The sequence below is a fragment of the Botryllus schlosseri genome, chromosome 10 (genome assembly GCF_051294905.1).
Source record: "Botryllus schlosseri isolate E-star chromosome 10, Bs_hap1, whole genome shotgun sequence".
Classification (NCBI taxonomy): Eukaryota; Metazoa; Chordata; class Ascidiacea; order Stolidobranchia; family Styelidae; genus Botryllus; species Botryllus schlosseri.
The window spans coordinates 26,638,136-26,649,631 of record NC_137245.1 but is presented as its reverse complement, the minus strand read 5'-3'; the positions used below and the strand labels follow the sequence as shown (position 1 = coordinate 26,649,631).

General features: G+C 38.2%; 1 protein-coding gene across 1 annotated transcript; it reads left to right on the top strand.

The window, feature by feature from the left end:
* Positions 1 to 972: 972 nt before the first annotated feature.
* On the top strand, positions 973 to 11,195 carry LOC145448304 (uncharacterized). The gene is made up of 6 exons (XM_080326682.1): positions 973 to 1,585; positions 2,631 to 2,768; positions 4,575 to 4,721; positions 5,694 to 5,800; positions 8,877 to 9,038; positions 10,063 to 11,195. Exons 1-6 carry the CDS (start codon positions 1,070 to 1,072, stop codon positions 10,148 to 10,150), a joined length of 1,158 nt encoding a protein of 385 aa, XP_080182808.1. The 5' UTR covers positions 973 to 1,069; the 3' UTR covers positions 10,151 to 11,195.
* Positions 11,196 to 11,496: the final 301 nt, after the last annotated feature.

Sequence of the window (11,496 nt, the reverse complement as noted above, 5' to 3'; positions counted from 1 at the left end):
TTACTGGAGTCTAGTTGTGTAGTTAGAATAATTATAGCGAAATATTGTGATCTTGAATTTTAATATATTTTGCAAAATGTTTCTATGCTCTAATTTTAATTCTAATCTAATTTCTGTTTTTCCTGAATTTGCTACAAGAGAACTGTGTAATGCGAAACGGGCCTAGCTTGTTGTGCGGACGCTTGTCGTACTTATGAGAGTAAACTCTGGTTTGGTATGACCTGAAATTCATACAATGTCCAAGTTTTCGCGAACTCGGTAATTCTAGTTCTAATCTAATTTTGTAAACATTGTGTATCTAGACTTTCAATTGTAACGTAATATGGTAAAGCTGAAATTTCTCTAGTTGCTAATTGTTGAGTTGGGTAAATTATAGAATGTTAACGTGGAATGGCAGCGACCGATTTTGCAGCTTCGTTCCGCTTCGCTGAAGCTTTACTCAGACTTATTTTACGGCAGCTACTGTAGGATTTATGGCAATCCAAAAGTTGTCTTCCAGAGCGCAGAATTAACTGAATTTGGTATTGATCGAAAGCTACTGTAACACTGACTCCAAAAATGTAAACGAAAATATGATCAGGCACGGAACCGCTTAGAATTCGTCCTCCAAGTCTGAATTATCGGCATTGTCCGAGCAATCGAAGACCCGCAATGGGTCATTGTTTTGCGGTCATCCAATTGTTCTGAACAATGCAGATTTTAAATGTTGAGGGTGATTTTTCTTCTAAGTACGGAGCCTGACCGTATTTTGATTGATAGTTTCGGAATCAGTGCGACAGTAGCTTTCGATCAAGACCAGATTCAGTAAATTCTGAGCTCTGGAAGACAACTTTTGGATTGCCAGAAATCCTACAGTAGCTGGCGCAAAATAAGTCTGAGTAAAGCTTCAGTGAGCGGAACGAAGCTGCAAAATCGGTCGCTGCCATTCCATGTTTACATTCTATAGTTAAATATTTGTGGGAATCGTTTTTCTGTTGTGAACAACAGTATTTTCCTTTCGCAGTGTTATTCTCTGCTTCTATGAACGAATTTCCGAAACGTGAAAAACCATCACCTTGTGCTAAAAACGATGGATGATTTTGGCGCGTCCTCATTTTTCGACTGTGTCTCCACGACTCCCTCTTCCGGAATGGATAATAACTCTAATCTCGAAGCATCTGTAAAGCGCGAATCCAGTGTTTGGATACAGGGATTTCCTGAAGTTGCCGGGATGAACAACACTTTTACTCCAATCAAAAATGACTTCATAGACAGCTTGATTTCGGACTCGGATATATCGCACACGCCGTCACCTGTGGGCGATCCGTTAGACCCTATGGAAATGATTCTCAATCCAGTTCTGACTGAGATACAGTCCATCCCAACCACTGTACAATCTAGCGTGAACGCGGACCCTGATGCAGCATTATTGAACGCTCTGAATGCGGCGTCTTCATTACAACCTGCTAGAGACACAACGTCTGTAAATTTTGGTCTGACAGGAGGTTTTACTCCGATTCAAGTGAAGCAAGAGCCTGAGCAGAGTGACTCTAAAGAGAATGTGCATAATGGCGTTGAAAATGAAGCTGCTGAGGATGAGGTTAAGGTGAGCTTCGAGCTGAGTGTTTGTGAGATGATTTTCATTTCAATATGAATTTATTATTCCAATGTATATTACAGCTCTGTACCCTAAAATTGTGTGTACCACTCAAAAAACTATGGTACGCTAAGGTCACGATACTTACCCGTGAATTTTCGTGATCACAACATCTTTTGAATATCGACTGAATGTATCGGAGTTTTGGGTGAAGGTTCTGGTTATTGGTTTTATGAGCTAAAAACTCCAATATTGGCCTCGAGCTCTAGTCATGATACTTTCTCAAAGAATTTATGTCATTATTAGGGCGATTTTTTTTTAACCTAAAACGGAAGATTTTGACCTAATTTTTTTACCCTGAAGTTCTAAATTTTGACCAAATTTGACCTAACATATGCAAATTAGGTGTTGTCCCACACAATGTCAGAACTGTATCTAATCTTTATTTCTGGTTGGAACTGACTGTCCTTACGAAGTAGTTTGGCCCGAAAATAACTTTTGCCTCAAAAACTGACAAATATTTACATGAAGAAGCGAAATGTGGCCCTATGAAGAATTCCAGTAGCTACTTTACACCATCTGGGAGAAATCATTAAAAGTTTTTGTAGTACAACGAAAGATACTTTCCTACATTCTGGGGTGGAAAGTGTCTGTCCTTACTAAGTGGCTTGCAGAGAATGGAGAAAAAACGTTCACCAGTAGCAGTTGTTGGCTGGCAACACTGGAGTTGTGCGTACACTGCTGGTGACAAACCGTGTTGCTTCATTCTGGCAATGGTATCTACATCTCAATTTTTCATCATGCGCTCCCAGTCTTGCTTCAGTTGGGATATTGCGGTACGTTGAGCATAACACCATGTCAACCTATTTGTTTCATTTCAATATTTATGATGCACAATGAGCAGACAATGGGCCATCTACAACGGTAGGCCTAGAAAGCAGACTGCAAGCTGTAAAATGTCACATGATAAGTTCACCGACAGTGCAAACTTCCACGACACACAAGTGCTATCGCCAGGTCCGAATACACAACAACGCTTCTCTACTACTTTTAGCCCAAGGAAATAAATCCAGAGAAAGAACTTGGGCTGAAGATTTCGAACGTGGTGACTTCGTTTCGCGTGCGCTGTCATCTCAACTTGCGCCGTATCGCACAGGAGGGAATGAACGTCGTCTACCAAAAGGAGTCGAAGGTAAGCATTGGGGTTGAACACCAATAACTTCGCTTCTACAGGACGAAATTGCGTAAAATTTGTTTTGCATCATTTTTGTAGACAGCTAAACAATTTTATGGGGTTGACAGTAAAATTTGAAAAAATTCATTTCCATTATAATAAATTCAAATATTTCACTTGACTCCGTGTCGGCATATACTGGCTGGAATTGAGTATACGCCAAGTTATTTTTGAGCAACCCTACTAAGCAATAATCAATTGTAGTGTTAGACAACTACAAAATTTTTAGTTTTTCATAAGTAGATTACAATTAGAATTATAGCTACAGTTTCTTCCCAAATGAGATTAGAATTTGCAATTACTTGTAAATTGAATTAAATTCTGAACTAGGAAGAATTACAGTTTGATTAGTATTAAAGCTACACCGTTGATTTTTCCAAATTAGATTAGAATTATAGTTGCACTTTTTTCAAATTAGACTATAATAAGAATTATAACTGCAGTGTTTTCACAAATTATATCAGAATTAGAATGACTGAATTTGCAAATACTTGAAAATTGAATCAAATTCTGAATTAGGAAGAATTACAGTTTGATTAGAATTATAGCTACACTGTTTTTTTTTCAAATTAGACTAGAATTACCATTACAGTCACACAGCTTTTTCCAAACTAGACTAGAATTACTGAATTTGCAAAAACTTGGATGTTTAGTTGATATCAAAGTTGAGAATGGCAAATGTCTCTACAGTGGGGCTAGGGCTGTTCAGCTGTTCTTTTTTTCCTGAATCTTGCTGGCTAGGTGATTAAATCGTTGGGTTGCCGTAAAAAACGACGCACACCAAATTTGAATTTGTTGCAACCGCTAATCGCGGATTTCTTACAGTTTGAAAATTTTGAATTTACTAAAAAATGACAAACTTTTTTTTTTCAAATTCTTCTGTCAACCCCATGAAATTGTTGAGCTGTCTTCAAAGACGATGCAAAACAAATTTGACTCAATTCCAACCCGTAGAAGCGGAGTTATTGGAGTTTTTCTTTGGTCATTCTGGGATTATTTTTTGAACAGCCCTACTGTATTGCAAGCTTAGCTCTTCCCGCACTGTACAGTAGGGCTCTTCAAAAATGACTTTTCTCAAATCGTACTGGCTACTTGAAAAAATTGTTAAGTTACGGTACCTAATTTAAGCATACACACCAAATTTGGTTCAATTCCAACCAGTAGCCGCATTGCTACAGGAAAAGAAATTTTCTATTTATTATATAAAAATAAATAACAAAAAATTTGAAAATTTTCTGTTCACCCCATGAAAGTGTTAGGCTGTCTATAGAAACGATGTTCACCAAATTTGGTTCTATTCCAACCAGTGGAAGCGGAGTTATTGCCGTCAAAAAATTTGGATTTGAATAAAATAGTATTTACGGCGGGCACGACTATAACAAATATTTAAAGAATTGGTCACCGTAAATACTATTTTATTCCTAATCCAAATTTTTCGACAGCAATAACACGCTTTCACTGGTTGGAATCGAACCAAATTTGGTGTGTAGGCATAAACTAGGTAACCTAACAATGTTATCAAGTAGCCAGTACGATTTGAGAAAAAAGTCGTTTTTGAAGAGCCCTACTATACAGTTCTCATGTACTCATATTCAGGAAAATTTGATTAGTATTAGATGCCGGTATATCTAGTTGCACAAGTTTTACCGAGCGGTTGTTTCTCCTGTCCAGTGGAAATCCATCGTTTTTATGTTTTTCTTGTCGCCTTTCTGAATCATCGGGAATTTGGGACAATTTCCATCAGCCTTACCATTTTCGCCGCAGAAAATTGTGATGCGTATCCGAAATCCTTCGTGCACGGCGTACATGTGGTCGTCTGGTAAGATAATCTGCACCGGGGCGAGTTCCGAGAGCAACGCGCGCAAAGCTTCGAGGAAGTTTGCGAAACGTCTTCAAAAACTTGGATTTCAAGTGAGTTTACAAAAATGTAATAAAAACATCGCATTTCCGTTGTCGAACTAACTTGTAATTTTTCTACAGTCCATGCGAACATCTTTGAATTCTTTTTAAACGGCAAATTGTTGCACTTGAAACCTCAGTTTCTGCGTCGATAACATATTCTCACTTTTCCAATAAAGTAAAAACCAGGGTTGTAATGACTCGAGTCATTGCGCATGACTCGAACCAAGTCACGTGACTCCAGACTCAGACGGTCAAGACCGACATTTCAGTGTAATTTCGAAGAACCACGCTATTGGGATTTTGACTTTTGATACTGATACTCAAAAATGCGACCGGAAACTGCTAAATGTGAGAAAAATTAGTATGTTATAGCCTGAATGAGAACCACTCCATATCACCAAGCAAGAGTTGTAAAACGTCGGTTTAACAAGACTTTAACTGGAAACTGAGCAGTCGACACAATGATTTGGACTCGAGTCATTATATTGTGACTCGTACTCAACACTCCGCTCGCTGACTTTGGACTCGGACTTGACTCGGCGGCGAATTGAAAATGACTCGACTTGACTCGAGTCAAAACTATAAAAGCGAGATTGACTCGTGACTCGGAGCACTGTGAATTGGTCGCAACCCTGGTGAAGACGCAATGTCTTTCTTGCGGTCCATCTTCTTTTGACCCATCTTCAATATCGGATAAATTTTCCGAGAGCTCAAAACCTTGGGAAAATAGGCAAAAATATATTACTGTTTGCATAATTCGACAGGCTTTCGGCGATTTGTAGCCAGACAGTAGCTTATGGTGTAATTCTGATTCTTTTTCTGTGATGATTTGCTTTTGTTGGGTAAACTAAGAATTTTGCAGGTTTTACATGTAAAGTTCTATTGAAGACTCAACTATTGAATGTGAAGATGTTTTTGTCATCGCTGTGTGTACTGTTTCCTGGAATGATGCAACAAATAATAAATCCTTTTGTGTTTCAGGTGATTTTTTCCAATTACAAAGTCATCAACGTGCTGGCCTCGTGCAAGATGCCGTACCACATCAACATCATTGATTTTTCACATTTTTACAAGTCCAAATTTTTAAGGTATGTGGGCAAGAATACGTCGTGGTATTTGTTGGCGTCAGACTTGGAAATGCGGAAAATTTTCAGGTTTTGAAAATTAGATTAGAATTGGGGTTACAGGTACAGCTTTTTTCCAATTTAGAGTAGAATTGGAATTACAGCTGCACAGTTTTTTTTTGCCGAAAATAGATTAAAATTAGAATTGCAGCTACCGGTACACATTTTTCTCAAATTAGATTAGAATTAGCGAATTCGCGACTGCGTGAACATCATTTCAAGTCATGGTTCATCCTCATGAGTGTGACAGTAGCAAATCTCTGTGCACTACAGCAAGATTGGCCCTTTCACACTAGGCTAATTCCGTTATAATTTCGCAAATTTTTTAAGATCTGTAATGCACACCCGTAGAATTGCCCATTTTTCTTTTTTGAATTCCGAGTAATACAGAAATTGATTTATTTTTTGATTTTTAGCGGTTCAAAAGATCCTCCGATTTATACTTTCAGCCCTTGCTAAGTTATAATGGGATTATCCACTATACAGCATTTGCATTAAAACTGGAAATTTGATAAGAATTCGAATTATAGCTTAGAATCATTTCACGAATCAGATTAGAATTGCAGCAAAGAAACATTCCAGAAATTAGATTATAATGATGTTACCGCCATTTCGCTCTGATTAGTATAAATACAGCACTAGAATTCTCAAAAGAGCATCTTGGAGGTATAGAACTTCATTATACAATTGAATATACTATAGAATTAGAATTTCTACTTGTCCAAGTCTGGTTGGCGTGCTTTGAATCTTTGATATGGCTTCAACAGATTATTTTTAACGACACGATAGAGTGTGGAATAATGTAAAGTAATTGTTGATGGTCATATTTATCAGCACAATATCGCAATGTCTATTGGCAAATAAGCAGGGAGATATCTTTGCCAATATGCTCAGTTGTCATGGGAAACGGATATGAGTAACTTCCTGGAAATATTATTCATATCATATGTTGTTTTGGTAGCCGGTAGTTACAAACCACCCGGTAGTATCTGCATTTGAAATGGTGATATTCTGTAAATACTGCACTCAAAGCCTACCACTTGGTATATCTTTTTATCAACCTCAACTGGCGTCAATCTTCTATATCAGACCCCAGGTTAAGGCCCCTGCGCTAAATTAACACTTGTGATGGAATATCAATGTCGCTTATGATCATTAGGGCGATTTTTTTGACATGTCCAAATTGTTTACAAAGTCAAAAAATTTTTGCAACCTGCATTTCGTTTGTATCGTGGATGTCTGCACTGTCAGTGAACTTATCATTTTACATTTTACGGCTTGTAGCCTACTTTATAGGCATACCGTTGTAGACGGCCCATTGTGTGCTCATTGTGAATCATAATCAGTCAAATGAAACAAATAGGTTGACATGATGTTACGCTCACCTTACCGCAATATCCTTAACTGAAGCAAGACTACATTGGTATTGGTTCTTATATCAAGAAGCGCATGATGAAAAATTGTTATGTAGACACCATTGACAGAATGAAGCAACACGGTTTGTCACCAGCAGTGTACGCACAACTTCAGTGTTGTCAGCCAACAACTGCTGCTGTTGAGCGTTCTTTCTCCATTCTTGGCAAGCTACTTAGTAAGGACAGACACTTTCCACCCCAGAATGTAGGAAAGTATCTTTCATTGTACTACAACAAATTTTAATCATTTCTACCACAATGCGTGATGTAACTACTGGAATTTTTCATAGTTTGAGATTTCGTTAAAACAAAAGTTTTTTCATGTAAAGATTTGTCAGTATTTAGCAAAAAAGTTTTTTTCAGGTCAAACTACTTCGTAAAGACACACAGTTTCAACCAGAAATGAATATAAGTAGTAAACTTCTAACATTATGTACGAAAACACCTAATTTACATGCACGAGGGCTAGATTTTGTCAAAATTAAGTTTTTTTTAAGGTAAAAATGTCAAAATTTTGATTTTTACCTCAAAATCTTCCCGTTTTGTAGGTAGGGGAGAGGAGGGCAAGATGAGACACTTTTCTGATAATTCAATGCCACTCAAAGAGTAATGCCTTCTGAGGATTAATTTTGGTACCAATGGAAAGCCTGTGATCTGTACTTTCTATGACAATGGCTTGAGTTGTATTGAACAACATACTGATGTATTTCTTGGCCCTCAAAAATCCTTGCTCAAATGTCTCAACTTACCCCCAGGTGAGGGTAAGATGAGACACACTGTGTTCAAGATGAGACACCAAGCAATTCATGCTCATAACACCACCAATTCATCCCAAATGATGAAACAACTAGCAACATCGTGAATAAAATATATTAATCATGAAATAATTCACTTTTAAAAAGAATTTGTACATCATATACCAATTTAAATGACATCGAAAACCAATTATCGATGGGATCCAGCAACAATGAGAGTTTCGTTATTATTTTGTCTTGTTATGTCAAATCTGGTAAACTACTAGATAAATAATACATTTTGTGTGCCTTCAACAGTGAATTTTTAATCTTGCGAGGCCTTCAATAGAAAACCCCTCTGTTACCCATGTCTCAACTTACCCCCACGCCTCAATTATTGTATAAACTTGAATAAAAAAAATTCTGTCTATTACTTTTCAGAGGTAAGTGCATGATTACACTGCTAAAATTGAACACGACCAGCTCCAGTATTGTTGTTTTATAATATGAAGTACTATGATAGGTATGCCCTTACAAACATGAATTCGCATGACTGACATAGACTATGATGAAAATATAGTTTCGGCATTTTTCTGCCCAACCTCAAATCTGTTTGCCTGGTTAATATGGTAGGACTATAGAATGACATTATGGGAACAATATAGTTCAAGGAATCTGTCCATCAGAAAATTTTCCTATGAAAAAATTGCATGTCTCATCTTGCCCCGTGTCTCATCTTAGCCTCCTCTCCCCTAAATAAGAATCGCCGTAGTCGTGAGTGTTACTTAGTACTCGAATCACGATTTTTTCGCAACCCTAATGTCCGCTTGGAAGCGTTCGCTGTAAATGCGAAATTGCAAACTCATCGAACGAAATACGTATTTTTCTTAGTTACGAGCCAGAGATACACCCCGCTGTTACGTATCGCATGCCTGAAATGAGAGTGACCTTCAAAATATTTTCGACCGGCTCGATCACGCTGACGTGCCCCGTTGTCGCGAGGATCCCGGAGGCGATAAAAAAGGTTTATCCCATGGTAGTACATTTCTTCAAGTGAGTCGAGATTGATTTTGGATATTTTAAAATATTTTGAGTATTTTTTCACACTCTACAGTAGGACTTGTTTCTTCAAATTTTACTGTTAACCCCATAAAATTGTCAAGATCCTTTAAAAACGATGCATAGCAAATTTGGCTCAATTGCGACCGGTAGAAGGGAAATTATATTGGTGTTCAAAGATTCGGAATTTGAGTAATAGTATTTACGGTGGGCAATTCGATATTTATTATTAACAGGGTTGTAATGACTCAGGTCATGACTCGACTCGAGTCATTTTCTCAAAATACGGAAATGACTCGACTCGAGTCAATTTGTGTTTTGACTCAATTTGGACTCGAGTCGTTACGCACGACTCGGACCAAGTCATATGACTTGAGACTCAGCCGGCCAAGACCGACATTTCATTGTAATTTCGAAGAACAGTAAAGTAACCACCCTATTGGGATTTCGTCTATTGGTACTGGTACTTGAAAATGCGACCAAAAACTGTTGAAGTGAGGAAAATTAGTATAATATAAATGTGAACCATTCGATATCACCAGAGTTATAACAGTGGATTTAACAAGACTTTATCTGGAAACTGAGCAGTCAACACAATGACTTGGACTCGGACTCGAGTCAAAATACCATGGCTCGGACTCGAACCTCTGCTCGATGACTTGGACTCGTCGGTGAATTGAAAATGACTCGACTTGACTCGAGTCAAAACTATAAAAGTGAGATTGACTTGTGACTCTGAGCTTTGTGACTTGGTTACAACCCTGATTATTAATGGAAGAATTTGCCACCGTGAAAGACTATTTTTTTCAAATCCAAAATTTTGAACGGCGATAATTTCGCTTCTACAGGTCGGAATTGAGCCAAATTTTGCTTGAAGCGTTTTTTTAGCCAGCATAACAATTTTATCGAATAGCCAGTGAAATTTGCCAAAAAAGGTTATTTTTGAACAACCCTACTGACCACCTATTCTAAATTTTCTGTTACTACATCGTAACATGCTGAACTTCTGCGATACCAGGTTAGACAAGCCAACAATCAACGCGCCTTGCATGTCACGCGTCTCAGAAGACGAAGATGTTTCCGATGAAGAAGTCATCGACAGCTAACAGCAGGCTTTGATCCCCCCAAAAAAACGCTATCAGCAGTGCAAGTGTTGTTGTTTTTCTTACAAGTGTTTTCTTTTCCTTTCTCGCTCTTTCTTTGTTGTTCCACTCTATTGCATTGCACCGAAATTTGTCTGGTGCACATGGGACAAATAGCAACGGGTTGTAGTATTCTCGGAGGTACAATACATCAGTTTGCAATCAAATGATGTTTTCGTATTGAAATATACCTGAATATTTTTGGCTGACTCTCGTCAGGGGTAAATGTCAGCAATTAGTGGAGAATTAAAAAACGATACATATACAATGTTCTCTTCAATTCTCTACTACTCGCTGACGATCGCCGGGTTTATTTCAATACGAGAGTATATCGTGTCTTGACGCTGTCAAGTTATTGTTATCGGAACTGCTTGACGGTTAAGAAGCGCGATTCTAGGTAATTTGAGTGCACTTAGCTACTGAATTCACGCCAGTCTAAGATGGGCTGGCTGAAATTTGTGGAAAATTCGCGTTGGAATGGAAGCGTCGGAAGTTTTATAATCAAATAAACAATTCCTTTTTTTTCGAATCAAAATCCACTTTGAGACACCGTAACATACAACCAAACCACATCTAACTGCATGATAGGCAGCCGTCATCGATACAGCACGCAGTCATTATGGGTTATGTCGTGCAATCGTCTCGACCACATAATGCGCTATTCCTAAAGCAAATTACTGTATTCCCCAAGCCTCTGTTGGCTCAGTAGTTCTGATTGTAATCGAATTTGGAAACAACTGTGTATCTATATTTCTAAATCTAATCTAATTTGGAGAGGATGAAAATTTTCTACTTGTCCAGTCCCGCCAACCCTTTCCCTGTCGTACCTTTTTTTACTTTGTAAACGAAAATGCCAAAGCCACGATGAAATCCTCGGTGGTAGAATTTCGACACCTCGGAAGGTGGACACCTTTCTGGTTGGATTGCTCGCTGTTGGTTTACTGCTATTGCGACGATGGATCGTGCATGAATTTCATTGGAGTATAATAAACTATTTTTTATCTTGGAAGTCGTGTTTTGTGTCGGGGTGAAAATTTTAGCATGTGTCAGACTGGTGGTGTAGGGTGATGCGGATACAGGAAATAGGTAAATTCTTGACTGGGATGACTACGCTGCGGGTCCGTCATTACGAATTTTCGTCATTTCAAAACGCCACAAGACTACGACACGTTGAAAAGATAGAAGGCATCGAATCGGAGTAGTCTTTGAAATCAGGCATCCATCCATAGTGCTCAACCTTCCCGTAACCCTTCCTATTCGGTACTGATCACACCATCTCTGCCACATTACGTGCCGAAGATAAGCACCAC